This window comes from Archocentrus centrarchus, chromosome 6 (genome assembly GCF_007364275.1).
Source record: "Archocentrus centrarchus isolate MPI-CPG fArcCen1 chromosome 6, fArcCen1, whole genome shotgun sequence".
Taxonomy (NCBI): Eukaryota; Metazoa; Chordata; class Actinopteri; order Cichliformes; family Cichlidae; genus Archocentrus; species Archocentrus centrarchus.
Window position 1 is genome coordinate 1,625,903 of NC_044351.1, and position 19,275 is coordinate 1,645,177.

The following is a 19,275-nucleotide window of genomic DNA, read 5'->3' on the forward strand; positions in this document are numbered from 1 at the left end:
ACAACAGTCCATGTTCCCAGAAACAGAGAGCAGTGTGTGTTTACCATGCTGTGAGGTGTATTTACCATGCTGTGAGGTGTATTTACCATGCTGTGAGGTGTATTTACCATGCTGTGAGGTGTATTTACCATGCTGTGAGGTGTATACCAGCGCGGTGCAGCACTGAGGTCAAAGAGCAGCATTTTCTCATATCTGACTCTGTGGTCAGCGTCCTGAGTGGGGGTTAAATCAATAGAAAAGATTCAGATATTTATGCTGAACTGTGGTTATCACATATCGAGCGTGTGCGAACGAGGTTAAAAGTGTGTGTGGTTGCTTTATGTTGTGTGTGTGTGTGTGTGTGGGTGGATGGGAGGCACCAGAGGAGCAGGATAGGGGAGGGGGAGTAGAAGACTATTTCTCTGAGCGTACTGTAACTCTGTCTGTCTTTTCTTTGAGCCTGGCCAGGATGAGAACAGCGCTGCTCATTGTTTGTGTTCTTCCTGTGCTCATTGTGGCAGCGCAGGCAACACCAGGTGAGACAACGCTTCACTTGAACTCTTATCAGGGCAGGACGGGCTGATCACGGCAGACAGATGACTGATTCTCAGCTTCACCACAGTATTTACTATTACCGCAGCAGAGCAGGGAGGAAAACACATCAAATATTACCACACTGATATCCGACTGTTGTATCATTGTTGTTGATGTTTGTATTATGTACACTTTCACCGTGACCTGAGTAAGTGCAGGTCTGAGGCTGGTAGGATAAGCTGAGCTGTTCTGGCTTAAAGTTACCCTCTGTTACCAACGTTTCCACAACAGTGAATGGTGACTGCTGCACTGTGTGCAGGGGAGGGACACACACACACAATAATAATGGTTCCATGAGGAGGCAGTATGAAAGTGCTATTCAAAAGTAAAATAACTTTTTTTTCACCACTCATGCACTTCTGGTTAGATGCCATCTGCATTTCATTGCACTGTACTTGTGACATATGCAATGATAATAAATCTAATCTAAAAACAAAGACTAGCCTGTCCAAAACCACCTTAAACTATCACCGTGTTACACTTCATTACCTATGCGTTTAAAACAAGCAGTAAAAGAAATATTCGGACAGCACAGATTCAGTTAACCATTAAAACCACTAATTTCTTGGAAAAAGTCTTCAGTGAGGCAAAGAAATTCACCCGCTGAGTTTTCTTTAAAGGAGGTCAAAACATTAAAGCTACAAAGATTATATAACTTAGCTCTAAGCCAATTAACCTTCACAGAAGCAATGATGTGTCACAAATCCTAATTCATGGAAGACAGCTTGATGTCTTTGGCATCTTTGAGCTGCTGCTGCGATCAGGAGGGGCCGGAGATCACACCCCCTTTATAATATCTGTCCACAAGAGGGCACAAAGCATCCTGCACATCTGTGAAAAACATCCATCCCAATTCCACAAATGTAAATAAAAACAGAATGCAGTGATTTACAAACCTCATAAACCCACAATTTATTCACAGAAAACATACCAAGCTGAGAAAATGCACAAGTCTGAGAAAAGAAACAAAAAAACAAGGTCATTGGAATTTGATGACAACAACACAACAAAAAAAGCTGTTAGTGTTTCCAGCTGTGCAGCATCCTCTGCTTTAACATGTATTTATCTGGTTAGCACAATCTCTGGGATGGGAACACGTGTTGCTCTAAAACCTGGATAACTTGTAGCAGTGATGAAACCTTTCCAGATGTGCAAGCTGCCACTCCACAGGCACTGATACCATCAGAGACGCAGGTTGTTGAACCGAGCGCTGATAACAAGCCAATGGTCCTTCTGCTCTGTAATCCAGAGGCTGCAGCATCCATGTTTTCCAAAGAAGATTCATGCGAGAAAAGACTGTTAACAGCATAGGGACCAATAACACTGTATAAATACAGTAAAATGAAAAAATTCTAAATGTACTTAAATTGTTTACATTAAACTTGTTGCTGTACAGAAAGTGTCGTGATGGGCAGTGTGGTGGGCAGAGCGTGGACCCAGCAGCAGGGGTGGGCAATCCCAGGCCTCGAGGGCCGGTGTCCTGCAGGTTTTAGATGCGTCCCTGATCCAACACACCTGAATCAAATGGCTGAATTACCTCCTCAGTCTGCAGTCAAGTTCTCCAGAGTCCTGCTAATGACTTCTATATGTGATTCAGGTGTGTTGGCTCAGGAACACATCTAAAACATGCAGGACACCGGCCCTCAAGGCCTGGAGTTCCCTACCCCTGTTCTACAGGCACTAACTGACAGCCTGGAGCATCAGTTCCTGAGGGAACTGAGGAGCTAAGTACACACAGGAGGCTTAGACAAAACCAAACACAATGTACACAGGACAAAAGCTGTCAGCCTAAAACAGGAAATGATTAACATGACAAAAAAGTGCAGACTTGAAATGGAGAACAGGGAAACTGGGAATTAATATAAATAAACTATAACCAAGAATGCTCAGAACATGAAACTAAGGCCTCAGGAGACAAACAAGCAAACCAACTACTAGAAAATCATTCAAAGTCAAAGCTGCCAAACCTCCACAATAACTGAAGAAACACTGGGAACCATTAAGTAAGAGAAAACCTGAAAACGCCGGGTCGTAGGACCAGGACACAACGCTGTGACCTGGAGGCAAAACAGTGAACATCTCCGTAGATCACCTTTCAAAAAGGAGAAAAACTCATGTTGATGTCGTATCTTTGCAGATTTGCTTGCACCTCCTTCAACTTTCCCATTTGTTGATGTCCAACAGAGAAGCTGTGAGCTGTTGTCTCCTGTTCTCACCAACAAGTTAAAAGACAGTTCAGGGCTAACGTGCACGGCTCGTTAACTGCACACTTGTTTCTCCAGCAGGGAGAAGTGACCTTGTAGTCTCTCTGAAAAGTGGCCAAATCAGAGGAGAATATGTCAGCGTGAAAGGCACAGAGAGGCGGGCAAAGTGCTACCTGGGAATCCCCTTTGCTCGGCCGCCCGTGGGACCCCTCCGCTTTTCCCCCCCGCAGAGCAAGGAGCCCTGGGAAGGCGTGAGAGACGGCACACATCAGCCGCCCATGTAAGTCACCAGAGAGCACAATGCAAGATTTTAACAGCTTTTTCATTGTGAATGACACACTTTTCTTCATCTGTCTCTTTTTCAGGTGTGTCCAGGATCCAGAACTGATCGTAAATGTTTCAAGAACCATGTCACTTGAATTTAGGCCGCCCGAGCTCTCAGAGGACTGTCTGTATCTAAATGTCTACACTCCAGCTGAAGCAACTAGAGGGGCCAAACTGCCAGTCAGTAAAAATGACAGTGTGCACATATGATAGAGCTACAGAATATCACAGTCTGACATCTTCTGTTAGTCTCTTGACTGGATGAGTTCGCTGTCTTGGACTCTTCTCCATCTAATATTTACTGTGGGGTGGCTGTAGCTCAGGAGGTAGAGCAGGTCACCTACTGATCGGAAGGTCAGCGGTTCAATTCCCGGCTGCTCCTAGGCCAAGATACTGAACCCCAAGTTGCTCTCTGATACAAGCATTGGAGTATGAGATATGTGAATGTTAGCCAGTAAGCTTAGTTACCGTATTTTTCGGACTATACGTCGCTCCGGAGTATAGGTCGCACCAGCCAAAAAATGCATAATAAAGAAGAAAAAAACATATATAGGTCGCACTGGACTATAAGTCGCACTTTTTTTTGGGGGGGGGGGTTGATAGAATCTGAGACCCAGAGCACAAATTCCATCTTGAACGGCAATTTAAAATAATAATGGATTAAAGAACAGGACGAACACGGTTACGCCTACGTTATGCTAACGTAGCACATTCAGCTACATGACGCACAACGAACACGTGTTCGGTATTGTAACGTTGTAAACACACTTCCAAAGTCGGCGATATTCACAACAAAGGTCGTCTTTATTAACAGAAAAACGGCTGCTGTAGGCCACAGCCACGCCAACCACAACTACAACAGCGGAACAGCAACACACACACAGGCAAGCTCTCGGTCTTTTTCTCTCTCTCCATGCTGCCTTCACGAACCTCCCGAACAGTCCGAAATCCCACAACATCAACACGCTCTCTAACTAAGAGAATCGCTACAGTATGTTAACGTAACATTAAGTTATTCAGATAACCATAGCATAAAGAACATACTAACAAGTTAACCAAACCATCAATCCATTGAATTCTTCATCCTCGGTGTCACTTCTAAACAATTCCGTACACTCCGTATACGAAGCGCCGCTTCATCTTCTGTGTCGCGTTAGTCAGACTCGTCGTCAGCTGCAGTTCCAATTATTCCAGCCTTTCTGAATCCCAACAGGATGGTTTGTCACTGAAGCCCATGTTTTCTTGATCCATCCAATGACTTCCAGGAAAGTTGGGTGGCGCATTCTCCCAGTTGCCGTTAAGCTGTGCTCTCCATCCACTGCGCCCACAGATTACGCAAGACTGCCTTAAAGCTGCAGTTCACGGAGATGTCAAGTGGCTGGAGTATTTTGGTTCATGTGTTATAAATGTCACATATACGTCGCTCCGGAGTATAGGTCGCACCCCCAGCCAAACTATGAAAAAAAGTGCGACTTATACTCCGGAAAATACGGTACTCATGGAAGTGCTTGTATGAATGGGTGAATGTAAACGTGTCGTATAAGAACCGGCCCGTTTACTGTCCGCTCTCACCAAAGCCTCACAGATCATCTCAGTTGTGAGCATCTAGTTTTGGAGTCGTGCCCAAAGATCTGAGAAGACGCCTGCAGAGAAAAACAAACTGACAGCAGAGCAAATTTAGTGCAGACACAATGTATCAACATGTTTGTCTACAATGGTGGTGTGTTAAACTTCCTGTTACATTATCCAGGCACTGCCTTCTTAATATGTGGGGTTCCTGTTGCTGCTGACTGGGTAACATTCTTCTGTCCTGCTGTCTCACAATCTGCCTTACTGACTTTTAATGCGTTTGCCACCTAACTTCACCAACTGGCTTTTCTTTGACTGTGTGCTTCCACTGCTTTAACTACTACTTCACCTTTTCTGCTCACACCTTTAATAATATTGTAATTTAAGGTTTCCCCCCCAGATTAATTCAGCTAATCTTTAGTAATAACTGCTGAAGCTGTGCTGATGTGGCTCTGCAGACTGCTCCATTATTCTCCCACAGGCTTCAGCTCCGGGTTCTCTGATTGTATAATACGTCTGACTGCCTCCTGTGTGCTGAGGTCAGCTGTGAAGTGCAGGCTCTTTTGCTGTGTTTCAGGTGATGGTGTGGATCCACGGAGGAGGACTGTCTATGGGTGCAGCTTCACAGTATGACGGGGCTCCATTAGCTGTTTATGACAACATACTGATGGTTATTATTCAGTATCGCCTTGGCATTCTGGGCTTCCTGAGGTAAGGAGTTGTTTTCCTAGTGAGAGTTTTCCAGCTGCATGCTGTTTAAATCAGACACAACTGTGTATCAGTTCAGAGAAACTGTGTGAACTTTTCCTTATCTAAAGCACTGGAGATGAACACTCTCGGGGAAACTGGGGTTTGTTGGATCAGCTGGCAGCCCTGAGATGGGTGCAGGAAAATATTGAGGCCTTTGGTGGCGATCCTCAGACAGTCACAGTGGCTGGAGAGTCTGCAGGAGGAATCAGTGCATCCATACTGGTAAAGAGAACCAATCACAGCACGCTAAATCAACCAGCACACACTGCTAATGTTAAACATTTGTTTAAGCTCAAATGTGAGCACCTCAGTTGTGATCCTGTCTATTCAGGTGTTTGAGTACCTCATGAGTGCCTCACTTCCCTCATCCAGGTGTGATCACATGGACTCTGTGTGTGTCTCTTTGAACAGACCCTGTCTCCACAAGCAAAGGGATTGTTTCAGAGGGCCATCTTTCAAAGTGGAGTAGCAACACTTGGAACCTACACTACAAATCATCCTTTGTCTCAAGCCCAGGTGCTGAAATTAGGAACTCAGACAAAAACGTTTAGTAAAATGAAATAGCTGGCTGTCCTCCACCAGCAGATCAGCAGGTCCATGTGTGGGCTCTGTGGACAGCCGGCCACACATGAACAGTACTAAAGTCTCTGTGTGTCTCAGTCTGGCATTTTTTTATGTTGTGCTCTTATAGAGCTGCCCATTAACAGACAACGCATATAGATTTGTTGTCCATGTTAAATGAAGAAAGAAACACCATGATGGTGACGGTGAAAATGGTTAAAGGTTGTGCTATTTGTCATCCGTCAGGTCGTTGCCAACCTTGCTGGATGCAACCGCAGCAGCACCGAAGAACTGATCGGCTGCATGAGGGGAAAAAGTCAAGATGAATTAGTAACTGTAACTAAGCAGGTAAATGAGCACATGTTAGCAAGTTCACTGTGTGTTGAAACTGAAGTTATTCAAGCTAATCATGTGAAGCCACCTGCTGTATTATATGTTAACAGCCAGAGTAGAAAATCCCATAGCAATGCTAAATTAAGACCACTAGATGGGAGCATTTGAGCACCCTCAGCTGGTGAACCCCAAGCTTCCTTTATCTACTCGGCATGTGTTGATGTTCATTAACAGTCACGTCTGTGTAGATGAAGCTGTTCCTGGGAGCCGTGGTGGATGGCGAGTTTCTGACTGACTTAGCAGAGGCGCTTCTTCAGAAACAGGAAGTCTTGAAGGTCCCAGTGCTGATGGGAATCACCAATCATGAGTTTGGCTGGATCTTACCTCAGGTCACACAGATACAGATACATCTTACATCGCAGCCTCTGTGACTGCTTCCTGTCTCCTGGCATGTGCTTCCTGTGTGATGTTGAGCTGAATTTTGTCTCCTGTGGGTCGCAGAGCTTCGCCCCTCCTGGCTGGGAGAACGGCATGAACAGAGAGTTGGTGATGGCAGTGGTGAACATGTTCAATCCTGCAGGGGTGAGCATGCTGACAGCTCAGGCTGCTCTGATGATTCACTCACTGATTTTTAGATTTAAATTCACGTTAGTCTTAAAATGGAGTTGACTGAACAATTTAAAGGTTTTCAAGCTCTGGTTAAAATTCTCACCATAATCAAACTGATCTAATGGTTAAACCTGCTTGTCTCTTCCAGGCCTCCTTCGCTAACAACCTCATTGTAGATGAATACCTGCAAGATGCTAAAACTCCACAGGAGATCAGAGACGGATTCACTGAAATCATTGGAGACCTGCTGATGACGCTGCCTGTTGTCCGAGTGGCCGGATACCACGCAGGTCAGACAGTCCGTCTCCAGGACTAACTGATTCGACGCGTCCTCATATTTAAACAGCAGAGCAGGTGGATTTGCAGGGACTCCGACTCAGGGCCAGAAATTAAACACATGAATGCTTTAATTAAATGAGTCAGTCTCAAGGCTCTGACATTATCTGAGGAGGAAAAAATCCCGGACTTTCCCTCAAAGAGCCAACTATCAGCCAGTCACGTTACTGAGGTTCACAACCATTAAAACCAATGTTTACCTTAACCCAGCAGTTTTTATTGGATTTGACCTGTGATGAAGGTTTCATGTCCCAGTCAAATGAAATGCAGAGCCCTCCACCCATGCATGTAGAGACGCATGTCAAAATCACAGCCCAGATTTGATCAAGACTTTGGCTTATTAACAAGTAAAGATGCTACAATATTAGAGAGACAGTCACAGTAATCAGGTGATCCCCTCTGAGCTGTACTAGGTCACAGAGGGAAATAACTCCCTTTTAGCAGGACGCAGTCTGTGGACTGAAACACACTGAGGGATGAGATGATACCGACACAGGAGCGCAGAGAGACTCACACACTGTAGCGTGCACACAGAATCCATGTTTTTGCAGCTGCTGGTTGGTTCAGATTAGGAACCAGATTGTGGTTTTGGTTCAAACAAACCGCCTCACCATGTTAAACTCAGCTTACACTGCAACTGCCCTCTTCTTCATTTTTGTGGTCATCAGTGGACCTGCTTAACGTATTTTTGCTCCTTTAATCTCTTTGCAACTGATGCAACAAAAGGAGGGCCTCAAAGCCTGCAGTGAACTGTGACTTGGGTGGGGGGGTTATTTCTTTCCATTTAGGCCTGGCCTAACTATGCACCTCTCATCTTTTCTCTGCTTGGCTGTTCAGATGTGGGTGTTCCAGTTTACATGTATGAGTTTGTGTATGAGGCTGCGATCCACAAACAAAACAGACCCAGCTTTGTGAAAGCAGATCACGCAGACGATGTCGGCTTGATGTTTGGTGGATGTTTCTGGAATGAACATATACAAATCTTAGGTACGTGTATGCAACGTGTTCCCTTTTATAACCTTCTAGTCGTTTCAATGATGGGTCAAAGTTCGGGGCACCATATGGCTACAAAATGTTGCTTTAAAGGGTGCCGATCCTGCTTTTCCTTCTTTTCTTGTGTGCATGACTATAACAGAGCTAAAAGCTCAGACAGCTCTGAACACTCTTTCGGATTATTTATTCTACTTTTGGATCTGGATGATGTCACAAAGAGCAGGTGTTCATAATATGTTCATGTCAGGCACTCACCTGCAGTTCCAGCTTTCTGTTTATGTCAATCAACTGGGTCTCTACTCCAGTAGAGTAGAGACCCAGTTGAATCAAAGGGCTGAATTACCTCCTCAGTATGCAGTCAAGTTCTCCAGAGTCCTGCTAATGACTTCTATATGTGATTCAGGTGTGTTGGCTCAGGAACACATCTAAAACATGCAGGGCATCGGCCCTCGAGGCCTGGAGTTGCCCACTCCTGGTCTAGAGTATATGTCCACTTTGGTCTTAGGTGACTGAAAATCAGTGTGTGACTGACTCCCTCCTGTCCCACCATCAGGCAACATCACCAAAGAGGATGAGAGATTTTGCAGGACAATGATGTCATACTGGGCTAATTTTGTCCGAACTGGGTGAGTAAAAAATTATGAGAAAACCAGGAGAAGCATGCAGCTCAGTATGCAGCATATATTTCCTTAGCTGCCTCATTTCTAACCTGCAGTCTGCAGCTGTTTGTTTTAAAATGATTTAATAACCTATTGTACCCTCCTGCCCAGCAGCAGGCAGATGTGGGAGCCACTGCTCCCAAGCAACAACAAGAAACAAACATGCAGTTTCATATGAAATGATGAGCAAGGACCTGATTTTCATATTAACTGGAAGGACAATATTTTGCATAATGAGGAGCCACAGTGTTAAAAGCGCATGCCTGAAATCTTTGAGGTTCCTCTCATCCCACAAAAGCAGCTCAGAGCAGGTGTCCTATGGTGACAGCTGTGGGTTTTGAATATACATACATTTATTTATTCATTAAAGTTCTGGATTATAATTTAAAAAATATACTTATTGGATGTAAAGAAAATAAAATGCTGAATCGAGAGTTTTAGGCTTTAACCTCTATTTTTAATGAGCATCAGCTTAGCTAGTTTAGAATGATTGTGATTCACTAACATACGAACAAAACTGGCTGCTGCGACAGTAATTTTGCATGTGCACTTATTTTCTGAGCAGGGTAAGAACATTTTTACGTGCATACGTAAGTATTAAGTTAATGAGAGTATGTAATGTTACCATAAGTGCCATGAAAGATTCTCAAATAGTGTTCAAGTGAACATAAGGAGAGTGAGAGATAAACATCATTTTAATTGGGGAAAGTCAGTTTGCCACACTGTGCGCTTAAATCACAAACTGCTGCAAACATACAATCTGATCCAGGATACCTTATGGGTTTTCAGGGGGCATAGCTCAGTGCTTAAGTGCACCTATGAGGCCCCAGATTCAATCAAGATTTTCCCAGCTGCTGGATGAATGAAGTCTATCTTATCTTAAATTTTCTGCTTCCAACGCATCAGCTTCAAGAACTCACTGTGCATTTAATGACTACTACAGCCAACCCCTTGGTAGGTATGGCTGTAATGGGTAATCAGTTTAATTAGCATCAGCTGTGAGTGCTTTTGCTAACAGGTGAATATAAATAAAATGCAGCAACATTTCTTGTTGCAGTAGCAAAGATTGTGTATGCAACACACAAATGAAAATATATATATATGTAAACAGATATTATTTCTGCAGAATGAATCAGCAGCAAGCATGCAGTGCTGTGCTGTGCTTATCCAACCTGACTGTCTGAATGCCTCCCCAGCTCTCCCAACGGTCCCGGTCTGGTCAGCTGGCCTCCGTATGACAGGCAGAAGCAGCAGTACATGGAGCTGGGCCTGACTCAGACTGTGAAGGAGAAACTGAAGAACAACAGGGTCCACTTTGCTACTGTCACCCTCCCGCAGAAGCTCCAAGAGTTCGAAGCAGCAGCCAAGCTGATGCCTGGAAACTGAGGAGTATTGTTTGTCCACATTTTAGAGTTACAGACATGCAGTGTTACTTACTGCAGGGACTCCTTTATCTCTGTTTCAGAATAGATTCACTTGGTTTCTTTAATTCCATGTGGTTTGTTACATAACTGTAATAAAAAAAAATCCCTTAATTAAAAAAGTTGTCTGTTGTTGAAAAAAGATGATGGTTTGTTGATGCACAAAAGCAAAAAGAAACCACACAGTTGAGTTTAAAAGACACATTTTATGGCATCAGGACAAGAAAATGGATTTGCATTATCAGGTCATTTCAGTTATGGACCTGATTTATTGCCCATAAAGAAGCACTGAAGTGTGCCACTCATAATTTAAGATGCTATCATGTATAAGAAGGTTAACTATTCAGTTCAGTTGATGGTTACAGCTCTAGGGCCAATGAATCTAGTTCACCGGGTATTTTCCTGCACATGGTAAAATTCCAGCCACATAACTTTATGAGGACAATATCAAAATCAAACATTTACTCTACACAGAAAGCTGAGTAATGCTGACTGAGACTTCAGCTGAAGTACTGAAGCTGCTGCTGGGCAAAGATCAGAGCCCCACTTTTATGTTACAAGTAATATTTCTTCACTGAAAGCGAATACCTGCAACAAGGTGCAGAATGACTGCGAGAAGACAGAAAACAAAAATGAGAAGCAGAAACCCACAAAAAACAGAAACAAACCACAAACAGACACAATAAAAACAATCACCCCACAAAAAATTACAAACTAACCACAATGAGACACAAACCAACCACAAAAGGATGCGAGACGCCCTCAGATACAAAACCACAATCTATGACTAAAGATATGCAAAACAACATCAAAGCGACTCAGTACTGAGGGTTATGAGTTCCTCCTGGGTTCAAACGTCCTCCTTTAACATTCAGTGTTCATTTGAGCTGTGCAGCCGTGGTTGATTGAACCGAATGTGGCTACTGAAGTGGGAGCAGGCTAAACTGGCTGATGCCGGGTAAGTTTGGAGTTGGCTACATGTTTTTAAACTGCACAACCAGTGAACTCCTGGTAAATGGGGATATCCACACAGGACCCAAGTTAACAACAATCACCTCTGGTGCTGTTGACCAACAGGCTTCTGGTGGAAACTGATGACCAAGGAAGAGCAAAGAGGGGGAGGCTGATGGAAGGAGAAGGAAAGGCAGAGTTCAGACTTGAAATGCAGAGACTACGACAGGCAGGGAGAGTGCTGGCTGATATGATGGAGAGAAGAGAAAGAAGGGTGGTGGTGTTGGGAGGCAGAGTTCAGTAAGTTCAGTAAGGAGACAGCTGTTCAGTAAGGAGGCAGGGGTGTGAACAGTCCTGATGGATGGGAGGAACTCCATTAAAACAAAACATCATTGACAAAAAATGGAAAAGGAAAAATGTGGTATCTTTCTTTTTATGTTAAAAAGAGGCCTACACTATGATGCAGGATTAGGGGCTCAGTGGGTAACTTCAGGGTTAACCCTGGCTTTTCACTGTAACTACGGTAGTGCTCCTCTTACTGGTGTAGGTTGATAGGCGGCTCCCCTCCCCACAGAGCAAAGATTCTAGACTAAATATAACACTTAATGCTTTAAGCACTATCTAGAAGCAAAACAGATACGGTGAGCTGCGGTTTGGCCTTCGTCCTTGGTCCATCCAGTGGCTGTCTCTCATGGCTCAGGTTTCTTCCATCAGCGATAAAAGCCCTGTAAAAGAAGCACTTCCTGCTCTGATGTTTCCCTAATCATTACAAGGCAGTTTCATCCAGCTTAGTAACAGGACAGACCTGGTGACATCTACTCACTCTCCTGCACATACTGTGGGAAAACCTTCAAGGATAAGATAAACATATTCTTCCATAGGCCGTGAAGTTGGTCCTCCCACCACTAGTCTCCCATCCATCTGCTCTCTATCTAATGTATTTATTTAATTTTCTATTATTTGCTTCAGCCACTGCTTATTAATCAATTTCCTGCAGTTTACTTTTAAGCAATTGTCATTTTATTCATTGAATAAATAATAAAACATGTCAACCCAATTATACTACCATGATTATTAACCTATTGATCAGAAACTAACTATTTAAGCATAAAAATTAAAAAACAATAATTAATATAGCTTCGTCAACTGCACCAAAGAATAAAACAATTAAATGTGGATTATTAAACATTAGGTCTCTCTCTTCCAAGTCCCTGTTAGTAAATAATTTAATAATTGATCAATATATTGATTTATTGTGCCTTACAGAAACCTGGTTACAGCAGGATGAATATGTTAGTTTAAATGAATCAACACCCCCGAGTCACAGTAACTGTCAGAGTGCTCGAAGCACAGGTCGAGGAGGAGGAGTAGCAGCAATCTTCAATTCCAGCTTATTAATTAATCAAAGACCCAGACAAAGTTTTCATTCTTTTGAAAGCCTGACTCTTAGTCTTGTCCATCCTAATTGGGAAACTCAAAAATCTGTTTTATTTGTTATTATCTATCATCCACCTGGTCCTTACTCAGAGTTTCGGTCTGATTTCTCAGACTTTTTATCTGATTTAGTGCTCAGTTCAGATAAAATCATTATAGTGGGGGATTTTAACATCCATGTAGATGCTGAGAATGACAGCCTCAACACTGCATTTAATCTATTGTTAGATTCAATTGGCTTCTCTCAAAATGTAAAGGAGCCCACCCACCACTTTAATCATACTCTGGATCTTGTCCTGACATATGGCATAGAAACTGAAGACTTAACAGTATTCCCTGAAAGCCCCCTCCTGTCTGATCATTTCTTAGTAACATTTACATTTACTTTAATGGATTACACAGCAGTGGGGAATAAGTTTTATTACAGTAGAAGTCTTTCTGAAAGTGCTGTAACTAAGTTTAAGGATCTAATTCCTTCATTGTTATGCTCTTCAGTGCCAACACAGTGCAGAGCAGCTACCTAAACTCTGCTCCCAGTGAGGTCGATTATCTCGTCAATAGTTTTACATCCTCACTGCGTATAACTTTGGATACTGTGGCTCCTCTGAAAAGGAAAGCTTCAAATCAGAAGTGCCTGACTCCGTGGTATAATTCACAAACGCACAGCTTAAAGCAGATAACCCGAAACTGGAGAGGGAATGGCGTCTCACTAAATTAGAAGATGCTCATTTAGCCTGGAAAAAGAGTTTGTTGCTCTATAAAAAGCCCTCCGTAAAGCTACTGTAGGACATGTTACTATTCATCATTAATTGAAGAAAATAAGAACAACCCCAGGTTTGTTTTCAGCACTGTAGCCAGGCTGACAAAGAGTCAGAGCTCTGTAGAGTCGAGTATTCCTTTCACTTTAACTAGTAGTGACTTCATGGATTTCTTTACAAATAAAATTTTAGACATTAGAGAAAAAAATGATTCATAACCATCTCAAAGATTGATCTTCATGTTCGGCTGCTTTCAGCACTGCTGGTATTTGTTTAGACTCTTTGGCTCCAGTTGATCTTTCAGAGTTAACTTCAATAGTTACTTCCTCCAAACCAGCAACATGTTTATTAGATCCCATTCCTACTAGACTGTTCAAAGAAGTCTTTCCAATTATTGATGCTTCAATCTTAAAAATGATCAATCAGTCTTTATTAGTTGGCTGTGTACCACAGACCTTCAAGGTGGCTGTAATTAAACCTCTACTTAAAAAGCCATCACTGACCCAGCTGTCTTAGCTAATTATAGGCCAATCTCCAACCTTCCTTTTCTCTCAAAGATTCTTGAAAGAGTAGTTGTAAAACAGCTAACTGATCATCTGCAGAGGAACGGTTTATTTGAAGAGTTTCAGTCAGGTTTCAGAATTCATCACAGTACAGAAACAGCATTAGTGAAGGTTACCAATGATCTTCTTACAGCCTCTGACAGTGGACTCATCTCTGTTCTTGTCCTGTTGGACCTCAGTGCAGCTTTGACACTGTTGACCATAACATTTTATTACAGAGATTAGAGCTTGCTGTAGGTATTAAAGGTACTGCACTGCAGTGGTTTGAATCATATTTATCTCATAGACTCCAATTTGTTCATGTAAATGGGGAGTCTTCTTCACACACTAAGGTTAATTATGGAGTTCCACAGGGTTCTGTGCTAGGACCAATTTTATTTACATTATACATGCTTCCCTTAGGCAGTATTATTAGAAAGCACTGCATCAATTTTCATTGTTATGCAGATGATACTCAGCTTTATCTATTTATGAAGCCAGATGACACACATCAATTAATTAAACTGCAGGAATGTCTTAAAGACATTAAGGCCTGGATGACCTCTAATTTCCTGCTTCTAAATTCAGATCAAACTGAAGTTCTTGTACTCGGCCCCACAAATCTTAGAAACATGGTGTCAAACCAGATACTTACTCTGGATGGCATTACTTTGGCCTCCAGTAACACTGTGACAAATCTTGGAGTCATTTTTGACCAGGATATGTCCTTCAATGCACATATTAAACAAATATGTAGGACCGCTTTTTTGCATTTGTGCAATATTTCTAAAATTAGAAACATCCTTTCTCAGAGTGATGCTGAAAAGCTAATTGATGCATTTATTACTTCTAGGCTGGACTATTGTAATTCATTATTATCAGGCTGTCCTAAAAGCTCCCTGAAAAGCCTTCAGCTGATCCAAAATGCTGCAGCTAGAGTACTGACAGGGACTAGAAAGAGAGAGCAGATTTCTCCCATATTGGCTTCTCTTCATTGGCTCCCTGTTAAATCTAGAATAGAATTTAAAATCCTTCTCCTCACATACAAGGTCTTGAATAATCAGGCCCCATCTTATCTCAACGACCTCATAGTCCCATATCACCCCAACAGAGCACTTCACTCTCAGACTGCTGGCTTACTTGTGGTTCCTAGGATACTTAAGAGTAGAATGGGAGGCAGAGCCTTCAGCTTTCAGGCCCCTCTTCTGTGGAACCAGCTTCCAGCTTGGATTCAGGAGACAGACACCCTCTCTATTTTTAAGATTAGGCTTAAAACTTTCCTTTATGATCAAGCTTATAGTTAGGGCTGGATCAGGTGACCCTGAACCACCCCTTAGTTATGCTGCTATAGGCCTAGGCTGCTGGGGGGTTCCCATAATGCACTGTTTCTTTTCATTCACCTTATTTACTTTGTTTATACTCCACTCTGCATTTAATCATTAATTGATATTAATCTCTGGCTCTCTTCCACAGCATGTCTTTCTCTCCCCTCAGCCCAACCGGTCGCGGCAGATGACCCCCCCCTCCCTGAGCCTGGTTCTGATGGAGGTTTCTTCCTGTTAAAAAGGAGTTTTTCCTTTCCACTGTCGCCAAGTGCTGCTCATAGGGGGTCATTTTGACTGTTGGGTTTTCTCTGTATTATTGTAGGGTCTTTACCCACAATACAAAGCGCCTTGAGGCGATAGTTTGTTGTGATTTGGCGTTATATAAATATAATTGAATTGAATTGAATCCATCCATCCATCTTCACAGCACAGAAACCTGTCCTGGGTCCATGGGTTTTGGACTGTTCTTTTCTGGGTTATGTTCTTAGTTTTAGTGTATTTGTATTTTCAGGCCTCATTAGTTTAGCTTTCTGAGTTTTGTTCCTGGTTATGTTTCGTTTCCCTCAGTGTCCCTCCCTCCTGTGCCAAGTCTGTGTTCCTGTTATTCACTTCCTGTTTTATTTTGCTAGTCTCCTCTTCCCTGTGCTCTTTGTTTTGTTTTACTTCCTTTATCTCGTTAGTCTTTTGTTGTTCACCTGTTTTCCCTTCTGGCTCTGATCCCCTCATTATCCCTTGTGTATTCATTGTCTATGTTTGGCCTTTGTCCTTGTTGTAGTTTCCCTGTGTGCTCAGAATTCTTGTGAGGTTGTATTTTGTTCTGCTGGCTTCAGTCCAGTTCTGCAGTTTTCCAGCAATAAAGCTGAAGATTAAGTTAAAGCCTCTCTACAGAGTCCTGCATTAGGGTCCTCATACCTGTCAGCCACAGTGTTACATGGCAAAACCACCTAATAAAGCTAATCCTGATACTTCACTGTGTTGATAACAATGTACGGTTCAATAACAGTCAGTCTTCTGGTCTGAAGATTTTCTAAAACATGACTTGTTCACTGAGACACACAATCTCATACGTCCTAAATAATTCCAAGATCCTGAAAGGGCAAGTGTGGATTTTCAGTTCCTACCATTTAACTCCACTGATAGCCAGGAAGCAAAGTCTAATTGGCAGCCAAACTGAAAATGTGCCAAACTCCTTCACAGCTGCCCACATTTAAGATCAGTTCAAATATGAATAAATTAGGTCTGAGGAATGTTCAGTCTGATGTCTTCCACTGAAGATGCACAGCTTTCCAGGAAACAACATGGATAAGAACAGAAGGTTCTGATACACAGGTCATGAATTCTAAAATACTTTAACTTCCAAGAAACGAGTGTTCTGGGTTATCGGATAACTGAGTCAGACCTGGAGAAGATCTGTTTACTGTGTTTATGATTTTATGAAGACCGAGCTGTGTATTCCTCTTCCTGGAATACACCTCTACGAAGAACTATTTTAAAATCATCAGAAACTTTCTCAGTGCCTGGAATGGAGATCTTTATTCATACCAGGAATATTTTTCCAAACTTCAAATCGTGTCTCACAGGAAAAACCCATAATGTTCTAAAGAGTGAGCACAGATAGAAATTCATCTTCCAAATAACGTCTTAGCTTTGCATAGCCTCACTAAACCATAACTAATTCAGGTATAATGTTTTATAAAGATATGTTGTACACTGAGTTATCGTTGGTTTGTGACCTATGACCTCTATAATTTCCTATCTGCACTGCTGCTTGTGACCACATCTTAGTAGTGGGAATGTGGTCACAATGATTTTAATCACTAGAAGTTTTTACCAATGAAGTCTGTGAGCTTAGCAGCTGCGCTGTGATGGGGTCAGGCTGGAAAACACTCAAGTGCTCTGATTTCTGAGGCAATGAAGTGCGTTAAACCTGCATTATTTGTCATGGCCAGCAGAGGGCGTTTCTTCTGGTTGAAAAAAAACACTTCTGGTTTTATAGAAGTTTATGGGAGAAATAATAATGCAGAAAATACAGTCTGCACACCTAAGGAGCTCCTTAGGTGTGCAGACTGTATTTTCTGCTCTACGAATGCTTTCTGTCCCAGCACCCTGTTTTACTCCTCTGGATGTGTGTGCTTTTTCTGATAATAATAATGTCTTAGACTTATATAGGGCTTTTCATGGTACTTAAAGACAGTACCATCCATGCACTATTTATTTGCACCTATACTTGGTGGTGATAAGCTACTAATGTAGCCACAGCTGCCCCAGGGCAGTCTGCCAGTTGGCTGCCAATTTGGCACCTGCAGCCCCTCCGACAACCACATTCACACTTAGGCAATGTGGGACAGATGGGGACTCGAACCAGCAATCCTCCGGTTGTGAAGCGAGCACCTACCCACTGCGCCACTGCCACCACTTCAGTTTGTGTTCTCAGAGGCCTGGTATGCTTTTTAATGTTGCGCTATCCAAGAGTGCTGTCCCTCAGTGTCAACCAGATCCATACACACACACACACACACACACACACACACACACACACACACACACACACACACACACACACACAGCTCTTCAACAACTAACAGCATTCTAAAGTCATCCTGTTCAATTTTTAACAAAAACAAGTGGAAGAAACAGTTGGTAACATAATTAATCCTTAAACCGAGGTTAGCACTGCTACTTTACAGCAGGAGGGTACTGGGTTCAAACATGGGCGGGGCATGTTTCTCTGAGAACTTTGGTATCTGTCTTCATTGGAAAAGCAGAGAAAAGTTAATGATATCCATCTTGGCCCAGGACACCATCACAAAAGAGATTCTTAATCTCAAGAGTTCCACTTCTTGGATAAGATTTTTAAGTTTTGTACTTGTTAGTTAGTATAGTATTAGATCATGTTGCTTTACAGTTTCATACAAAACGATCTACTGCACCCTGAATCCACTTTTAAATAATACTTAAAATGTGGCAAATCTATGACATATAACACAAAAAGGCACTACCCTTCAAAATAAAAGTCTGCCCTTGGTTGCACCCTTTTCATACATACACATCAACTTTCCTGACCTGAAGATACTAAATTATACTACTTATAATACTACATGAACAATGCAGCTTCACAGAAATAGTTTTGTCTTCTGAAGCAGGAGTGTCAGCTGACCCTGATATTGTGGATTTGGTTCAATCCTGTGGTGGCAAAGTCCTAAGGCTGCACAAACAGTCCTCCTGGTCTCATATCTTTAGCACACTCTAATATAAGTTCATATGTATAATGGAAAATCTGCCCCACGTTCCCCAGAATCCCTCCCACTGAAGACAGACATGACTGACTTCATTACGTGCTGCGCCAGACTCAGCAACACAGCGGCTCAACAAGGAAGCCAACCTCCACTTCCTGCTGCAGGTGAACTGCTGTCACTGCTCCACTGATTTCATTCTCTTATCTGGAGACAGTGTAGCCCAACAGAATTCCTTTTGTTTCCTGTGCAGTTTGCTGTGGCATTCCTATCATGCAGAATCCCAAATCCTGACATCTTCATCCTTCAGATGCAGGACGTGCAGACAGGAAGTCTGCACCCTCAGTACCAGCAGCGACATCTGCAACGCTGGGATCACCAGAAAGAGTGGAGCCCCTGGAACTACAAACTGCTGCCCAAAGATGAGATCCACAGTCCGTACATGTAACGATACGCAGAGTTCTCACCTCACACATCAATTTTCTGTAGAAAGAACCCTGACTCAGCGCTCTAGCTCTGAATCCTAATCTTAATGTCTTTAGACAGAAATCTGCACATGGATATCCAGAATCTGGAGGCAGTGGCCAGATATTTGGGATCAGAAGCGTTTAGGTTTCCCAGGTTTCCCCTTCTTGTCCCAGGTTTATAAGCTGCAGAGTTCCTTACCTGGAGCTAAAAAACAGGCTTCTAAGAACTTTGA

At 42.7% G+C, this 19,275-nt stretch overlaps 1 protein-coding gene across 2 annotated transcripts; it reads left to right on the forward strand.

The window, feature by feature from the left end:
- The first annotated feature begins 356 nt into the window (after positions 1–356).
- Positions 357–10,443, forward strand: LOC115781224 (carboxylesterase 5A-like). 2 transcript variants are annotated; one of them, XM_030730745.1, is made up of 13 exons: positions 357–515; positions 2,856–3,057; positions 3,143–3,281; positions 5,248–5,381; positions 5,489–5,642; positions 5,832–5,936; positions 6,228–6,329; positions 6,563–6,703; positions 6,816–6,896; positions 7,072–7,213; positions 8,097–8,246; positions 8,806–8,878; positions 10,108–10,443. In XM_030730745.1, exons 1-13 carry the CDS (start codon positions 449–451, stop codon positions 10,295–10,297), a joined length of 1,680 nt encoding a protein of 559 aa, XP_030586605.1. In that variant the 5' UTR covers positions 357–448; the 3' UTR covers positions 10,298–10,443. The 2 variants fall into 2 exon arrangements, with proteins under 2 accessions (XP_030586605.1, XP_030586606.1); XM_030730746.1 differs by having other exon boundaries at positions 382–515; positions 2,859–3,057.
- The last annotated feature ends 8,832 nt before the right edge of the window (positions 10,444–19,275 follow it).